This window comes from Salvelinus alpinus, chromosome 20, assembly GCF_045679555.1.
Source record: "Salvelinus alpinus chromosome 20, SLU_Salpinus.1, whole genome shotgun sequence".
Classification (NCBI taxonomy): domain Eukaryota; kingdom Metazoa; phylum Chordata; class Actinopteri; order Salmoniformes; family Salmonidae; genus Salvelinus; species Salvelinus alpinus.
The window spans coordinates 20,336,786-20,356,071 of record NC_092105.1 but is presented as its reverse complement, the minus strand read 5'-3'; the positions used below and the strand labels follow the sequence as shown (position 1 = coordinate 20,356,071).

Below are 19,286 nucleotides of genomic sequence, written 5' to 3'. Positions count from 1 at the left end.
TCTTCCCCACAGCATGATGCTGCCACCACCATGTCCTTCAGACGTGACACTTGGCATTCAGGCCAAAGAGTTCAATCTTGGTTTCATCAGAACAGAGAATCTTGTTTCTCATGGTCTGAGAGTCCTTTAGGTTCCTTTTGGCAAACTCCAAGCGAGCTGTCATGTGCCTTTTACTGAGGAGTGGCTTCCGTCTGGCCACTCTACCATAAAGGCCTGATTGGGGGCGTGCTGCAGAGATGGTTGTCCTTCTAGAAGGTTCTCCCATCTCCTCAGAGGAACTCTGGAGCTCTGTCAGAGTGACCATCGGGTTCTTGATCACCTCCCTGACCAAGGCCCTTCTCCCGCGATTGCTCAGTTTGGCCTGGCGGCCAGCTCTAGGAAGAGTTTTGGTGGTTCCAAACTTCTTCTATTTAAGAATGATGGAGACTACTGTGTTCCTGGGGACCTTCAATGCTGCACAACATTTTTGGGTACCCTTCCACAGATCTGTGCCTCAACACAATCCTGTCTCGGAGTTCTACGGGCAATTCTTTCGACCTCATGGCTTGGTTTTTGCTCTAACATGAACTGTCATCAAAAAGAAAAAAGAAATACCTTATTTACATAAATATTCAGACCCTTTGCTATGAGACTCGAAATTCAGCTCAGGTGTATCCTGTTTCCATTGTTCATCCTTGAGATGTTTCTACAACGTAATTAGAGTCCACATGTGACAAATTCAATTGATTGGACATGTTGGAAAGGCACACACCTGTCTATATAAGGTCCCACAGTTGACAGTGCATGTCAGAGAAAGAACCAAGCCAAGAGGTTGAAGGAATTGTCCGTAGAGCGCCGACAGAGGATTGTGCCGAGACACAGATCTGGGGAAGGGTGCCCCAAAATTTCTGCAGCATTGAAGGTCCCCAAGAATAAAGTGGCCAGAGACATGAAGACTCTGGCAAGTGTGCTAGTCCAGTGTCACTTTGATTATGCCTGCACGTCATTGTTCACCAGCAGCCACAAACATCTAAAGAATAAGCTTAAGACCAGCCAAAACAAGCTTGTAAGAATTGTACTTAAACTCCCCCCTCATGCTCATCTGGAAGTTAAGCATTTTTTTGTCTTTATCTCTTGACTCTGTCTGTATGTATCTATGTAATTATATACCTAATTATGTCAGAAAATAGGGACCACAATGGAATTAAGTCCCCAACTTTGTTGTGTCACTTGTGTCATAAAACCAATCAATCAATCCAAACTGTACAGCTGTCTTTTGATGAATGGAAAGAGACATCTGTTACAAAACACCAAAAAGTTAAATTTTATTCTGAGATTGTCAAGCCATGCCCTCGATACTGGGTAGGCCTACAAGGTAGAGAGGAATGTATTTTATGTCTCCTACCTTTCTCTTTTCTCTCTCTCTCTCCCTCTTGCACATACAAACACACACACACTCACTTTTGCTCTCTCTCTTTCTACATTTATTAAGGGCATAAAAACAAACTAACAGGCATGTTTGTTTAACATTTCTGGATCCCCCTTTATTTTTATTGTCTGCATAGTCCATCTGTACATGGTCATACTATTAACAAATTATCTGTTGATAAGCAACTGCTTGCTAAGGTTACTGTTAGGGTTAGGGATAGGGTTAAGGCAAGGGTTAAGTTTAGGGTTAGGGCAAGGGTTAAGTTTAGGGCTAAGGTTAGGGTTAGTAGATACTGCAGTTAGTTGAAATGTTACTGATGTAGATAGTCTGTTACAGTCTGCAGATAGTCTGCATAGTGTATAGATAGTCTGTAGCGCATATACAGATGGACTACCCAAATAAAGTTTTACCAATTTCTGTCCATGGCTGATAGGTGTTTGGTTCAGGTACTATGTAAACAATGATGAAGGGGAATGAGATGACTTCTGCCCATTTGTCCTGCTCCTCTACCCCTGGTCCCTCACCCCTTACAGGGTAGAGAGAGGACCACCTTCCCTATGGTGAATATTAATGTAGGATCCTTTTTTGTGTGTGTGTGTGTGTGTGTGTGTGTGTGTGTGTGTGTGTGTGTGTGTGTGTGTGTGTGTGTGTGTGTGTGTGTGTGTGTGTGTGTGTGTGTGTGTGTGTGTGTGTGTGTGTGTGTGTGTGTGTGTGTGTGTGTGTGTGTGTGTGTTTGTGTGTGTGTGTGTGAATGCATCATTATTGCTCTCTCCCCCACCAGCTAGAGCGGGGGCTTCACATTGTGTCAGGCTCAATGGAGTGGAGCAAAAATGAATTGCTGAATTGCATTCTGGATCTGTTCTGTTTGCCACCATTTTACAGTTGTTCCTTTTCACGCTGCTCATTAAGATGCTATCTCACCATCAACCCCTGATGAAGAAAAGGCTTACAGAAAGGCAAGATCAGTGTTTATTACTACAAGCCAGTCACTTAGACCTATCCAACAAAACAAGCCTTGTTTTGCAAGCTAGCATGGTACATTGTGGCTTCATTTCAGTTACATTTTCCAATGCTTTTCCACTGTTTGTCTATCCCCGTTGGATACCAAGACATTCTAAGCCATTATGTGCTGTAGGTCTACAACGGTTTCTGATCTCACATCCATTTGGAGTGAAAAGCCCTCCCTTGTTTTGGTTTCATATCCCTGCATGCCAGTGAAAGGTCACTCTCTGAATACAGGAGATGGGAGGAAAATGAAAAACAAATACAGACATCCCTTTGGGGGACAGATTTACATTAGTAATGGAAACACATGGAAATGTGATTTTGTCTGATCATATGAAGGTGCTTGTTGTCATGAGGATGTGCACAAGGGGCTTCTTTGCACTTCAACTGGAGCCATGCAACTCAAAGCACATGTGTAGATCCAAGGGGACCTATTTAAACAGGTATATACACTGAGTATACCAAATATTAGGAACAACTTCCTAATGGACTATACATGGTGTCTAAAGCGTTCCACAGGGATGCTGGCCCTTTTTTACTCCAATGCTTCCCACAGTTGTTTCAGGTTGGCTAGATGTCCTTTGGGTGGTAGACCATTCTGAATACACACGGGAAACTGTTGAGCGTGAAAAACACAGCAGCGCGGCAGTTATTTGACATAAACCGTTGCGCCTGGCACCTTCTACCATAACTTGTTCAAAGGCATTTACATTTCTTGTCTTGCCCATTCACCCTCTGAATGGCACACATAACGTCCATGTCTCAATTGTCTCAAGGCTTAAAAATCCTTCTTTACCCTGTCTCCTCCCCTTCATCTACACTGATTGAAGTGGATTTAACAAGTGACATCAATAAGGGATCATAGCCTATGTCATGGAAAGAGTAGGTGTTCTTAATGTTTTGTATACCCTGTATGTATAAAATGTGTGACATAAAATGTATGACATACAGTGGAAAGATTCAACCTTCATTATATTTAAACTCCGATTTTAAGGGTGTGTAATCTTTTGTTGCTAAGACAGACGGAGAAGACCGTCCTTTCTAATCACTATTTCATTTGTTTAAGCTTGAAGGACGCACTGAGGCTTCGTTATCTTGGAATATTTTAAAAACATGTAGGCATTTCTGAACACTTCTATTTCAGCAAGGGGTCCAATCTCATCCTATGGGTGGAGGAAGGATGGAAAGCGAGAGAGAAGATTAGAAAGAACGCCACAGATAAAACCACTTTTTTGAAAATCACTGGTTATGAAAGTGATGTTTGTAGCTTCTTCTGGATGTGCTCCTCACAATGTGACAGAGACAAACTAACTAAACATTTGCACAGGTAGAGATTGGTATTAATAATATGCATGTCAATCTCTCCTGGCTCAAAGTGGACGAGAGATTGACTTCATCACTTCTTGTATTTGTGAGAGGTATTGACATGTTGAATGCACCGAGCTGTCTGTCTAAAATAATGGCACTCTGTTCCACATCAAGTGTCTGATGCAAGCAGTAAAATTTGATTTAAAAAACAGATTAAAAAACACCTTATGGAACAACGGGGAATGTGAATCATCACAAACATCAGCACAGATACATGCATACACACACACACATGATAACATACGCACTATATACACACATACACATGGATATAGTACTGTAGATACTGTATGTGGTCGTGGTGGAGTAGGGGCCTGAGGGCACACAGTGTGTTGTGAAATCTGTGAATGTATTGTAATCTATTAAAAATTATATAAACTGCCTTCATTTTGCTGGATCCCAGGAAGAGTAGCTGCCTTGGCATATTATTGTGTAAGTACATTTAAGCCATTCCATTTAGTATGATATGTTATGTTTCGTATGGTATGTATTAATTTGTGGATGGCCATGATCCATTTAGTATGATATGTTACGAATTGCAAGTTTTCCATGATGAGATTCAAACACACAACTTTTGGGTTGCTAGATGTTTGCGTTATACACCTAACCATCCACCCCGACCAACCACCCTCCTTTAGTTTTTGGCGTAAAGACGCACTATGCAGAAATCGCTCCGCCATTTCCTGGGTGCAAAAATTTGAATAGTTGGAAAAACAAGCAAGTATAGCGTAGAGAATCATTGTACCATCTAAACCGCTGTGAAATATATTTTACATAAGCAAAATTATTGTATTTTCAGCTGTTTGAAGTTGGTGTACAAAACTGAAAGTAAAAGCAAAAATGAAACTTAAGACTGGGAAGCTGAATAGCACATATTGAACAGATCTAACGCTTCTTAGATTTGCTTTCTTTATTTTATTTTATTTTTATTTCACCTTTATTTAACCAGGTAGGCCAGTTTAGAACAAGTTCTCATTTACAACTGCGACCTGGCCAAGATAAAGCAAAGCAGCTCGACAAAAACAACAACACATAGTTACACATAAACAAACGTACAGTCAATAACACAATAGAAAAATCTATGTACAGTGTGTGTAAATGTAGTAAGATTAGGGAGGTAAGGCAATAAATAGGCCATAGCGAAATAATTACAATTTAGCATTTACACTGGAGTGATAGATGTGCAGATGATGATGTGCAAGTAGAGATACTGGGGGGCAAAGGAGCAAAAAAATCTATAACAATATGGGGATGAGGTAGTTGGGTGTGCTATTTACAGATGGGATGTGTACAGGTACAGTGATCGGTAAGCTGCTCTGACAGCTGATGCTTAAAGTTAGAGATGGAGATATAAGTCTCCAGCTTCAGGGATTTTTGGAATTCGTTCCAGTCATTGGCAGCAGAGAACTGGAAGGAAAGGCGGCCAAAGGAGGTGTTGGCTTTGTGGATGACCAGTGAAATATACCTGCTGGAGCGCGTGCTACGGGTGGGTGTTGTTATGACAGCCTTGGCCAGGTCGATGAAGACGGCTGCACAGTACTGTCTTTTATCGATGGCGGTTGTGATATCGTTAAGGACCTTGAGCGTGGCTGAGGTGACCAGCTCGGAAACCAGATTACATAGTGGAGAAGGTACGGTGGGATTCAAAATGGTTGGTGATCTGTTTGTTAACTTCTCTGCGCTACGAATCCCGTTAGCGGGATCACTTTCCTAAACAACCGCTAGAATTGCAGGGCGCCAAATGCAAAAATATTACTAAAAATATTTATAATCGTGCAATCACAAGTGAAATATACCAAAACACAGCTTAGCTTGTTGTTAATCCATCTATCGTGCCAGATTTTGAAAATATACTTTACAGCGAAAGAAATCCAAGCTTTTGTGAGTGTAGCAATCAATGCTACAACAGCTAGCCCCAAAATAGCATGGTCACGAAAGTCAGAAAAGCAATAAAATGAATCGCTTACCTTAGATAATCTTTGGATGTTTGCACTCACGAGACTCCCAGTTACACAATAAATGTTCTTTTTGTTCGATAAATATTACTTTTATAACAAAAAAACGCCATTTGGGTTGCGCGTTATGTTGAGAAAACTACAGCCTCGTTCCGGTTCTGAAAGGAAGAAGAAAATTCCCAAACGTATCAGATTAAAAAATATTACAAAAAATATTTATAATCATGCAATCACAAGTGAAATATACTCATATATTCATTAAGAGACAAAAGGAAAATGGAGAGCTCCTCTCGCGCGCGCAGGAACTATTCGGTGGACACCTGACTACTTTTGAAAAATCACACTAATTTTTCAAAATAAAAGCCTGAAACTGTCTAAAGCCTGGTCACAGCCTGAGGAAGCCATTGGAAAAGGACTCTGGTTGATACCCCTTTAAATGGAAGAAAGACGGTCCAGGAAACACAGATTTTTTCTTTTTAATATCACTTCCGGGTTAGATTTTCTCAGGTTTTCGTCTGCAGAATACGTTTTGTTATACTCACAGACAATATTTTGACAGTTTTGGAAACTTTGGAGTGTTTTCTATCCTAATCTGTAAATTATATGCATATTCTACGATCTGGCCCAGAGAAAATGTCCGTTTACCTTGGGAACGTTATTTTAAGAAAATAAAAAGATTCTGACCCCTAGCGCTAAGAAGTTAACTTGGCTTTCGAAGATTTTAGAAAGGTAGGGCAGGATGGATATAGGTCTATAACAGGTTGGGTCTAGAGTGTCTCCCACTTTGAAGAGGGGGATGACCGCGGCAGCTTTCCAATCTTTGTGGATCTCAGACGATATGAAAGAGAGGTTGAACAGGCTAGTAATAGGGGTTGCAACAATTTCAGAGGATAATTTTAGAAAGAGAGGGTCCAGATTGTCTAGCCCAGCTGATTTGTAGGGATCCAGATTTTGCAGCTCTTTTAGAACATCAGCTGTCTGGATTTGTTTGAAGGAGAAGCGGGGGGGACATGTGAAAGTTTCTGCGGGAGGTGCAGAGCTGTTGGCCGGGGTAGGGGTAGCCAGGTGGAAAGCATGGCCAGCCGTAGAAAAATGCTAATTGAAATGATCAATTATTGTAGATTTATCGGTGGTGACAGTGTTTCCTATCCTCAGTGCAATGGGCAGCTGGGAGGAGGTGCTCTTATTCTCCATGGACTTTAGTGTCTCAAAACTTTTTGGAATTAGTGCTATAGGATGCAAATTTTTGTTTGAAAAAGCTAGCCCTTGCTTTCCTAACTGACTGTGTATATCGGTTCCTGACTTCCCTGAAAAGTTGCATATCGCGGGAGCTATTCGATGCTAATGCAGTACGCAACAGTATGTTTTTGTGCTGGTCAAGGGCAGTCAAGTCTGGGGTGAACCAATGGCTATATCTGTTCTTAGTTCTAAATCTTTTTGAATGGAGCATGCTTATTTAAGATGGTGAAGAAAGCACTTTTAAAGAGCATCCAGGCATCCTTTACTGACGGTATGAGGTCAATATCCTTCCAGGATACCCGGGCCAGGTTGATTAGAAAAGCCTGCTTGCTGATATGTTTTAGGGAGTGTTTGACCGTGATGAGGGGTGGTCGTTTAAATGCGGACCCATTACGGACGCAGGCAATGAGGCAGTGATTGCTGAGATCCTGGTTGAAGACAGCAGAGGTGTAGTTAGAGGGCAAGTTGGTCAGGATGATATATCGGAGGGTGCCCATGTTTACGGATTTAGGGTTGTACTGTTCACTGAGAATGACAGATATATAACTTACATTTCTATGTGAATTTGGTCAGGATGCCAAAAAAGTTACATATTGCAGTTAAGTAAACTGTTTTAGGTAACCATACCAAACATAACATGTCATAGTAATTTGAATACGTAGGAATGTTCGTTTACTATGTTATGTCTAGTCTATGAGACCAGGCTGCAATTATACATGCTGCAAACACTTTGTAATGTCTGCACAGCTATTTGCACATCCGACAAACGACAAACGGACAATAACCCGCAACCTTAAACCAGATAGGTCTAACTGTGAGCAAGTTCTCTCCTGTTCTCAAAAAAGTAATGTACAGTACAGTGTAATGATGCGAATCCAGGTTTTAGAACATATGAACAAACTGCCATATTCTCCTATTGCCATTACTGTCAACAGGGGTGAATTATTCGGGACCGAAAAATGTGCCTGGTCCCCCTTGGACCTTGGATTAGGAATGTTCTGTCGGTCAACGTTCCAGGGCTCAGGACATTTATTTTCATTGGCCACGTCATAGCGGGGGGAGACTGTAGACCACGAATTCCTCAGCGCTCCTGAAATCACAGACCTCTCTCTCGCCTCTGTTACCAGCACACATTCATCGAACTCCTCCTCGCAGCAGACGTTTGAACGAAGCCGCTTTCCAGAAGGGTATAGCATAATTGGCATAACAATATATTAAATATTGCTCTTTATTCCTTGATTATTTAACCATTTTACTTGGCATTAACCTATAACAGGATTTCATTTTCCTTTCTCCTCTCTCTCTTCCTTGCATTTTTCTCTTCCCAGATGTTGCGAAGTGCTCCCTTCCTTGTACTGCTGGCCGTAGCGCTCTGTCAAACCGAGGTAAAAGTTGAACTTCAGATTGTTTTGTTTTAACTTGTGATCAATGCAAAACTTTATATAATATTACGATTGTCATAGGTTAGGCTACTCCGATATTAAACAGGAAAGGCTTTGTTCCCTTTACCGGCTTTATGGTTTGGTGCGTTTATGCTATTCAGTCACATGACGGCACAGCTGAAGCACTTAAAATGTAGGCTAGTCTAGTTATGTTTGTGATAAACGCAATAGTTATAGTCTTTATAGATGTATTTTAGATACACTACAGCACCAAAAGTATGTGGACACGCCTTCAAATTAGTGGATTCTGCTATTTCATCTACACCCGTTGCTGACAGGTTTATAAAATCGCGCACATTGCCATGCAATCTCTATAGACAGACATTGGCAGTAGAATGGCCTTACTGAAGATCTCAGTGACTTTCAAAGTGGCACTGTCATAGGATGCCACCTTTCCAACAAGTCAGTTTGTCAAATTTCTGCCCTGCTATAGCTGCCCTGTAAGTGCTGTTATTGTGAAGTGGAAACATCTAGGAACAATAACTGCTCAGCTGCAAAGTGATAGTACACACAAATTCACAGAATGGGACCGCCGAGTGCTGTAGTGTGTACGAGTTCCAAACTACCTCTGGAAGCAAAGTCAGCACAATAACTGTTCGTCGGGAGCTTCATGAAATGGAGCCTAAGATCACCATGCGCAATGCCAAGCTTCGGCTGGAGTGCTGTAAAGCTCGCCACCATTGGACTCTGGAGCAGTGGAAACACATTCTCTGGAGTGATGAATCATGCTTCACCATCTGGTAGTCCGACAGACAAATCTGGGTTTGAGAACTAATGTATATTGCCAACTGTAAAGTTTGGTGGAGGAGGAATAATGGTCTGGGGCTAGGCTCATTAGTTCCAGTGAAAGGAAATCTTAACTCTACAGCATACAATTACATTCTAGACAATTCTGTGCTTCCAACTTTGTGGCAACAGTTTGGGGAAGGCCCTTTCCTGTTTCAGTATGACAATGCCCCCGTGCACAGAGCGAGGACTATAAAGAAATGGTTTTTCGAGATCGGTGTGGAAGAACTTGCCTGTCCTGCACATAGCCCTGACCTCAACCCCATCGAACACCTTTGGGATGAATTGGAACGCCGAATGCGAGCCAGGCCTAATCGCCCAACATCAGTGCCCGACCTCACTAATACTCTTGTGGCTGAATGGAAGCAAGTCCCCGCAGCAATGTTCCAACATCTAGTAGAAAACCTTCCCAGAAGAGTGGGGGCTGTTATAGCAGCAAAGGGGAGACCAACTCCATGTTAATGCCATTGATTTTGGAAGGAGATGTTCGACAAGCAGGTGTCCATACTTTTGGTCATGTAGTGTATATTCTTCATGATGGTCCAAAGGTTTTTTTTCAATGGGAGAATTAAACGTGGCATTATCCAAGACACATTGCGCATTATGAAACTTAATTAGGGAGACAATTAGTCCTAGCCAGTTCAGTTACACTACTACAGGGACCATTGCATTTTAATTGCAAGAGAGTCTTCCAAATCTGTTATAATAATCTGTTATAATAATCTGTATATTATGATGCCCACACAGCACATTCTTTTGTCATCATGATTTGTAGGCCAACTAAAACAAGCACAGATATGTATCTTTGATGATGTAGTTTAGCTATGTTTGTGTCTTCTATATCCCATGAATTTCCCCTCTCTGTGTTTGTTAAATTGATGAAGTGATAGTGTTGCATGTAGATGAGGATGCTCATTGTTTTCTTTGTCGCCATGGGTAACAAGCAGAGTTAATAGACAGCTGGGATAACTGTGTGTGTGTGTGTGTGTGTGTGTGTGTGTGTGTGTGTGTGTGTGTGTGTGTGTGTGTGTGTGTGTGTGTGTGTGTGTGTGTGTGTGTGTGTGTGTGTGTGTGTGTGTGTGTGTGTGTGTGTAATAACACTCTCCCGGGTGGGTCTCACACACTGTGGTGCTAAGTAAACACTGAACTAAAGTGATGGGAGATGAGGTGTCTTGAAACTGCACACTGTTAGTACTGTCACACACAGGCATGCGCGCACACACACACACACCACAAACACACACCAGGTGTATGGGTCAGCACCGTACCTCATTTAGCAGCTGTTGAGCACCTGGTTTGATGTCATGTATTTGGGACGTTCTCATGTTGACCTGTTTTAAGTGGGTCTAGATGTCACGTGTCAGTAATGTATTTGTCAGTTGCTGTGTAAAGTAGGGCTAGGATTGGGTTGCATGTCATTGCAGATTATGGGGTTAGATTGTGGAAAACAAAGATTTTCAGGAGTTAGGCTACTTTGGAATGTATTTGCTTTTCAGGATTACCCTAGTGTTTGGAGTGAGATTATGGGTCATGGTTTGGAAGGGGTTTGTTTTGGAGGTGAAGTTTTTCAGGGTTGTAGCACTCTGTCCAGACCTTGGAGGTCGACTGCAGGGTTAACTAAGTTTTTCAGGGTTGTAACACTCTGTCCAGACGTTGGAGGTAGACTGCAGGGTTAACTAAGTTTTTCAGGGTTGTAGCACTCTGTCCAGACGTTGGAGGTCGACTGCAGGGTTAACTAAGTTTTTCAGGGTTGTAGCACTCTGTCCAGACCTTGGAGGTCGACTGCAGGGTTAACTAAGTTTTTCAGGGTTGTAGCACTCTGTCCAGACCTTGGAGGTCGACTGCAGGGTTAACTAAGTGAGCCTCTACTCTACATTGTCCTTACATGTCCAGACAGTCATCATCACTATCAGTACAACTGTCTGCCACATTACTCACAGTGGAAACTCTACCTCCAGGCCCTCTGCTGACCTCCTAGTGCTGCTCCTGTCATTGCCTGCTGAAATATGTCCCTTTGTGTGGGTCTTTATTGGATCCGTGACCTCTCTCATTGGTGAGCTCGCTCATTGGTGAGCTCTCTCATTGGTGAGCTCTCTCATTGGCGAGCTCTCTGATTGGCGAGCTCTCTCATTGGTGGTGAGCTCTCTCATTGGTGTGCTCTCTCATTGGTGTGCTCTCTCATTGGTGAGCTCTCTCATCGATGTGCTCAGGCATTGAGAAGACTGAGTACAAGCCAGAGTGTGTAGAATGTGGCTGTGGAGTATGTGGGGGAGGCATTATAAAGACATCTATTGTTTAAAGGTAATTGCCATGGTAATATGCAGCCTGTTGACAGACCAAGTGGGAATGTTAGGGTGGGCCGCTAGTACACTGTTTTAAGGCGGTCTAAGGGATTGTTTAGTTATACAGTGTATTGGTATGGTGGTCTTCAGTGATCATTTCAAGTCTCAGTCCCTATTGTGTACATAGTGTAGCAGCGTAGCAGCAGATACTGTACCTCAGGGTGTATGTGTGCGTGGGTATGTTTGTGTGTGTCTGCATGTGTGTGTGCGCCTGTGTGTGCGCGCGTGTGTGGCAGGGGATTGTGTGAGTGTCTGTGAGTGCTGTTGTTTGAGGCTTTTTATATTGCTGGCATGAGAATGCTAAGTTATTAAAATGTAGTTGCGGACTTTAGATTTATTATGAAGGAGAGAATGCCCGGGTGCTTTCTGAGGCGAGACATTGCTGTTTGCAGATAAAAGGCTCAGAGATAGTACTTCTGAGCTCACAGCTATTCTCTGTGTCCTGGTGGAGACTGAGAGATATGCATCTGGTAGAAAAGATGTTGACGTATCCCCTCAAACGTTGACAGTGAGATGCCAAGGCTGTGTGGAAACACACACACTCACACATTTTCAAAGCCAGATCCATAACACCCACACACTTCACCTTTCTCTTCTCCAGGCATCCTGTGTTATTGCGTTAACCATGGTGGCCGGTATAATGACACAATAGATAATTCAGTTATCACAACCACAGCAGGAGAGAAACATAATGGCCCTCAAGGACACAGTGTACAACCCCCCTACTCACACAGTGGATAGATACTCTCTACTCACACAGTGGATAGATACTCTCTACTCACACACAGTGGATAGATACTCTCTACTCACACACAGTGGATAGATACTCTCTACTCACACACAGTGGATAGATACTCTCTACTCACACACAGTGGATAGATACTCTCTACTCACACACAGTGGATAGATACTCTCTACTCACACACAGTGGATATATACTCTCTACTCACACACAGTGGATATATACTCTCTACTCACACACAGTGGATAGATACTCTCTACTCACACACAGTGGATAGATACTCTCTACTCACACACAGTGGATATATACTCTCTACTCACACACAGTGGATATATACTCTCTACTCACACACAGTGGATATATACTCTCTACTCACACAGTGGATATATACTCTCTACTCACACACAGTGGATATATACTCTCTACTCACACACAGTGGATATATACTCTCTACTCACACACAGTGGATAGATACTCTCTACTCACACACAGTGGATAGATACTCTCTACTCACACACAGTGGATAGATACTCTCTAGGGTGGCGAGTAACATTTTTAGCAATGTACAAAACTACATTTAGCAGACTACTTTAGAGTCCTTGTAGAGGAGCTGCCTCCCAGGCTGAGGTATATTAACTGACTAGAGCTGACAGTGACAGAGTTGCTGCCTCCCAGGAACCATGCTCTGTAGCTGTTGATGACTGTTCTCTCATTTGTAGGTGCTGCCTGGCTATAAATACCAAGCCCAGGTGGAGTGAATAGAGCAGGACCATGGGGGATTGAACAGCCTGTCCCCTGTCTCTATTAGTCAGGACTGTTCAAATTCTTCTAGCTCTAGACACACAAACACAGAGAGAGAGCAAGACAGGAGAGAGAGCATAGATGTCATGCGTCACTGTCTTCTAGGGTTGTTTTATAACACCATCCTCTCTCTCTCTCTCTAGCCTCTATTCTCTGTAGCTAACAACGTTAGCTCCATCTCTCGTCATCTTGTGTGTGTTCATTTGTGTGTGTGTCAGGGGAATGGACCAGGCACAGAGATAGCACTTGGCAGCATGCCCAAACATCAGGCCAAAATTGGCAGGCAGTTAATACCAAGCAGATACCTGGGAGACACACACACACACACAGCCTAATTTCAGTGCAGCTTCAATACGAAACGGTTTATGACTCACAGTAATTGAATGTGGACAATAGGACATGGTTGTTTATGCCAGATGAAATGTCACGGACATATCCAACTCAGCAGAATACTTGAATTGACACCTTGATGATAAATGTGTTCTCCAACAATCATCTGAACATTCCACTCCCTAAAATGGCTGTCCATTCTCAACATTCCATCATATATTGTAGAGGTCTGCAAACAGGCACACTTCCTTCAACAAACACACTTCCAGCCATTATCCTTGACTATGGCCCCATGGAGGGAGTAGTGTCTGGGGCAGGGAAGCTACCCATTCCCTGGCCTGGGCCCTCCTACCCAGAGAGACTGAAGCACTGCCCAGAACAGGCTGGAAGAGAAGTGAGGGAGAGAGAGGATAGAAAGAGAAAGGAGTGAGAAAATAGGAAGAGAGGGATTGAGAAGGGAGATTAAGGGAGAGAGGGACAGGGTTTGGAGTTGAGAACAAGAGAGAAAATTGATCATTTACAACAGAATGAAAAGATTTAGGCACAATACAGGAGACGATAAAGGGGAGGAAGAGGATATGGATATTGAAAGTGGGACAGCACGAGGGAGAGAGAGGGAAGCCTCCTCAGATTAAACAATGGAAGTGGGGGGACAGGGACAGGGGTGTCATTGTCCTGCCTGTGAGACTGTGCCGTGTGCCCACGGGAGTAGAAAGGACGGCAGTGACACTCTGTTTTAGGGACTTTATTTTCTCAGTGACATTTTAACATAAGCTTACTTCCTGACTAATATCTTTCTTTCTGTCTTTCTCTCCATCTCTCTTTGTCTGTTAGTCTGTTGCATTTCGACACGTTCTTGAATCTCAAGGGCTTATGGAATATAAAATGTGGCTTTTCAATGACATCACACTAACTGCCTTCCATTCCATACACGTACAAGAAAACTAAGTCTGGGTCCAAATACCCATACTTACGTTTTAAATAGTAGGCTTTTTGAGTATGATAAATATAAACTTTTTATAGTATGTGAAATTTTGAAAATTAAGTATCCTTTAAATGCCAGGATGTCATACTCATTTCGGCTTTTCATCTAGTAGAATTCGCTGTGGAAGAGAATCGTCTTTCGCACCTACGCTGAGGCATGAGAGCCTGACGAACCGGCGGAGGCAGGGGAGCCTGGAGATCTGTCTCAGGCATGAGAACCTGTAGCGGTTCCCAGACCTGACGTCATTCCCACCGAAACAAAAAAAATACTCCCTGATGCTTCTGTAGCGCTGAGAGTCGGGAAGCAAGTTCAGGGAGTGAGTGTTTTAATAAATAAACAGAACATAATAAAAAACAAGAAACACTAACAGCACACAGACGTGAAACAGAAACAATAACACCTGGGGAAGGAACCAAAGGGAGTGAGAGATAGGGAAGGTAATCAGGGAAGTGATGGAGTCCAGGTGAGTCTGATGACACACAGGTGCGCGTAACGATGGTGCCATGTGTGCGCCATAACGAGCAGCCTGGTGACCGAGAGGCCGGAGAGGGAGCACACGTGACACAGACACCAGATCATATACCACCAGAGAGTTTGTATATATGGATATTATATTTCTCTGTAGATACGTTCACTCCTATCTCAATCCAATAGAAATGCTTGGGACATGATCCAGGCATTTCAACAATGTTATCCTCTAGTCTGTAGACTTTATAGGGTGGTGTCTAATGCACAGCAGGTCATTTCATTCCGCTACTGCTTCCTCAGCAGGGACTCCCTCCCTAACTCCTTTAACTGTAATTCAGTGGAGTAGAGTCTTTATCTTGAAAGCTCAGATTGCACTGTCTCAAAAGTGTGAGGATACATATACAGTAGGATACAGACCCGTTTCGGTGGATATTTAAAAGTAGGAATTTAGAAATGGTGGAGCTGGCAACAAACATTTTAAAACTCTAAAACTTTATCTGGGCAACAGCAGTGATTCACTATACAGATAGACACGCTATCTTCACCCTCATGTTGGTGCTAGCAAGCAGGCTAGGTATCAACAGCCAATCCAGCAGGGGCTGGAAACTATAGTGAGCTTCGTTTGATCAATATACTGTATGTACTTTTATTTCCCTCTCTCTTTTTCACTTTACCTCCCCTCTTGTCCTCCCTCCCCTTCTTTCCCCCCTCCCCTGTTGGAGCTTAATAAGAAATGTGTGTCTGAGAGCTATGAGGGGACCGTCTTCTCTCTGAGTGTTTGATTGGGAGGGGGAGTATAGGCATGATGTCATCAATGGTGAGATACAGAGCATCTGTGAGCCATTAGTTTAAAACTCCCCTTACACACTTTTATAGAGTGGTGTATGTGAATGGGCATTGGTCTGTTCATTCATAGTAGCATGAATTAACACTAATCTCACTGACCTTTCATTATTGTTGTTGTTAGAAATACTGTGGTCACAAAGGTAGCTACAGATTCTGCTGCAGGTAAAAAGAGAGGGAGCAGATTAAGTTATAGGAGTAAGGGATGGGTTTCATCCTTGCCTTTAATTGGCTACCTTGTGTGCCAGTGGGGCATTATCAGTCAATGTATTGCGTCGCCATGTTAGCGTGTTTGTTTACTATCTCTAAATCAATGTTCTATATGCTAATGGTACACTCTGGGAAGGGACTAATGGTGGTTGTAAAGTGACCCCTCAGCAGGAAGCATCGATCCAGCTGCTGACTCAGTGGATCATCACACACACACGTACACGCACGCATTCACGCACACGCACGCGCACACACACACACACACACACAGTTCTCATTTGACAGATTTAGCCCGGTGCTAAGGATGTGAAGGGGACTCTTATCGGCAGTGGAAAATGAAAGAGGGATTTTCAGAGAAAGGCAGGAAAGAACAGAGCACATTTTAACTCCAATCTGCTTCAGCATGGGGTCAATAAACCTGCGGCAGGAGTAAAATTGAGTTCAGACCTCCCTCCCTCCCTCCACCCATCCCCCCCTTTTCTTCCAGTCTCTGACTCATTTTCTGCAGCTCAATTCCTATCACTTCTCCCTCTCTGTCTCTGTCTTCTCCTTCTTCCATCCCCCCTTTTCTTGCTATCTCTGACTCTCACTACCTTTTTCCCTCTTCTCCACTCTCCTTCTCTTCTTTCTCTATCACTCAGTGACTCTCTTCCCTTCACTCTCTCTCCTCCAGGCAGCATTGCATGGCTGGCCTCAATTCACAGGGACATCTTACCCAGCCCTACATTTAAACAAGGAGAAGAAGGATAGAGTCAGAAAGCAAGTTGGTGAGGACAGAGAAATAAGACGTGAGAGAAAGAAATAGGAAAGGGAGGTATAAATGAGAGTGACAGATACTTTTTTTAGATAAGCTGTGATGTCTGTCTTTCTTGGAACACCTGTTATTTTCCCATAATACACCTCTACCACCTGTAAAGAGAGAGAGAAGGATGGAGAGAGTATGAGAGAGCACTGACTCACCAAGGTCCAGGCAAGAAGCAACTCTCCAGGGAATTTTCTATGTTTCCAGTCACAATTTTCATTTATACCTCATATAATGACTTCCATCATATTAATAAAATTAAGCCTGGTTTGTTATAAGGTCACTTTAATACGGTAGCTAGTGTAAGCCTATAGGAGCTCCTATCTAGCTATGGTTCAGCTAAACAGTTTGTCTAGCTAGCTTTTAAATTGGAGATTCTTCAAAGTAGCCACCCTTTGCCTTGATGACAGCTTTGCACACTCTTGGCATTCTCTCAACCAGCTTCATGAGGTAGTCACCTGGAATGCATTTCAATTAACAGGTGTGCCTTGTTAAAAGTTAATTTGTAGAATTTCTTTCCTTAATGCGTTTGAGCCAATCAGTTGTGTTGTGACAAGGTAGGGGTGGTATACAGAAGATAGCCCTATTTGGTAAAATACCAAGTCCATATTATGGAAAGAACAGCTCAAATAAGCAAAGAGAAATGGCAGTCCATCATTACTTTAAGACATAAAAGTAATTCACTCTGGAAAATTTCAAGAACTTTGAAACTTTCTTCAAGTGCATCTGCAAAAACCATCAAGCGCTATGATAAAACTGACTCTCATGAGGACCGCCACAGGAAAGGAAGACCAGAGTTACCTCTGCTGCAGAGGATAAGTTCATTAGAGTTACCAGCCTCAGAAATTGCAACCCAAATAAATGCTTCACAGAGTTCAAGTAACAGACACATCTCAACATCAATTGTTGAGAGGAGACTGCGGCCTTCATGGTCGAATTGCTGCAAAGATACCACTAATGAAGGACACCAATAAGAAGAAGAGACTTCCTTTGGCCAAGAAACACGAGCAATGGACATTAGACCATGGAAATCTGTACTGTGGTCTGATGAGGCCCAATTTGAGATTTTTGGTTCCAACCGCCATGTCTTTGTGAGATGCAGAGTATGTGAACAGATTATCTCTGCATGTGTGGTTCCCACCATGAAGCATGAAGGAGGACTGTGATGGTGTGGGGGTGCTTTGCTAGCGACACTGTCAGTGATTTATTTAGAATGCAAGGCACACTTAACCAGCATGTCTACCACAGCATTCTGCAGCGATACGCCATTCCCATCTCGTTTAAGCTTGGTGGGAAAATAATTTGTTTTTCAACAGGACAATGACACAACAAACCTCCAGGCTGTGTAAGGGCTATTTGACCAAGAATGAGGGTGATGGAGTGCTGCATCAGATGACCTGGCCTCCACAATCACCCGACCTCAACCCAGTTGAGATGGTTTGAGATGAGATGGACCGCAGAGTGAAGGAAAAGCAGCCAACAAGTGCTCATCATATGTGGGAACTCCTTCAACATTTTTTGGGTTACTACATGATTCCATATGTGTTATTTCATAGTTTTGATCTCTTCACTATTATTCTAATTTACATAAGTATTCACAAGAGTCAATACTTTGTGGAAGCACATTTGGTAGTGATTACAGCTGTGAGTCTTTCTGGGTAAGTCTCTAAGAGCTTTCCACACCTGGATTCTGCAACATTTGCCCATTTATTATTTTCAGAAGTCTTCAAGCTCTGTCAAATTGGTTGTTGATCATTACTAGACAACCATTTTCAGGTATTGCCATTTATTTTCAATAGATTTTAGTCAAAACTGTAACTAAGCCACTCTGGAACATTCACTGTGTTCTTGGTATCCAATTCCAGTTTATATTTGGCCTTGTGTTTTAGGTTATTGTCCTGCTGAAAGGTGAATTAATCTTCCAGTATCTGGTGGAAAACTGACGAAACCAGGATTTCCACTAGGATTTTGCCTGTGCTTAGCTTAGCTCCATTTAGTTTATTTTCGTCCTGAAAAACTCCACAGTCCTTAACAATTACAAGCATACCCATAATACCACTATGCTTGAAAATATGGAGAAAAAGGGGGATACCTAGTCAGTTGTACAACTGAATGCGTCTTCCACATTAAACCCAACCCTTCTGAATCAGAGAGGTGCGGGAGCTGCCTTAATCGACATCCACATCACCTGGGGAACAGTGGGTTGGTTAACCACCTTGCTAAGAGGCAGATTGACAGATTTTTACCTTGTCAGCTTGGGGATTCGATCCAGCAACCTTTCAGTTACTCGCCCTATGCTCTAACCACTAAGCTACCCCATAGTGGTACTCAGTAATGTGTTGTATTGGATTTTTCCAATTGAGGACATCTCCTTTGTCTTGATCACGTCGAGGGAGAGGTTGTTGTCCTGGCACCACACTGCCAGGTCTCTGACCTCCTCCCTATACGCTGTCTCATTGTTGTCGGTGATCAGGCCTACCACTGTTGTGTCATCGGCAAGGAATTTTTGTATTGAGGACAAAAAGTTAATTGCATTGACACATTTTTTGCAGTGCTACTT

General features: G+C 42.8%; 1 protein-coding gene across 3 annotated transcripts in view; it reads left to right on the top strand.

Moving 5' to 3' along the window:
- Window positions 1-8,045: 8,045 nt before the first annotated feature.
- Window positions 8,046-19,286, top strand: part of LOC139546452 (follistatin-related protein 1-like) — a 46,707-nt gene continuing 35,466 nt past the window's right edge. For all 3 annotated transcript variants that reach the window (XM_071354838.1, XM_071354837.1, XM_071354836.1), the window contains exons 1-2: window positions 8,046-8,162; window positions 8,304-8,360. In XM_071354838.1, coding sequence (XP_071210939.1) covers window positions 8,304-8,360 — 57 coding nt within the window. In that variant the 5' untranslated portion in view covers window positions 8,046-8,162. The remainder of the gene's footprint in view (window positions 8,163-8,303; window positions 8,361-19,286) is intronic.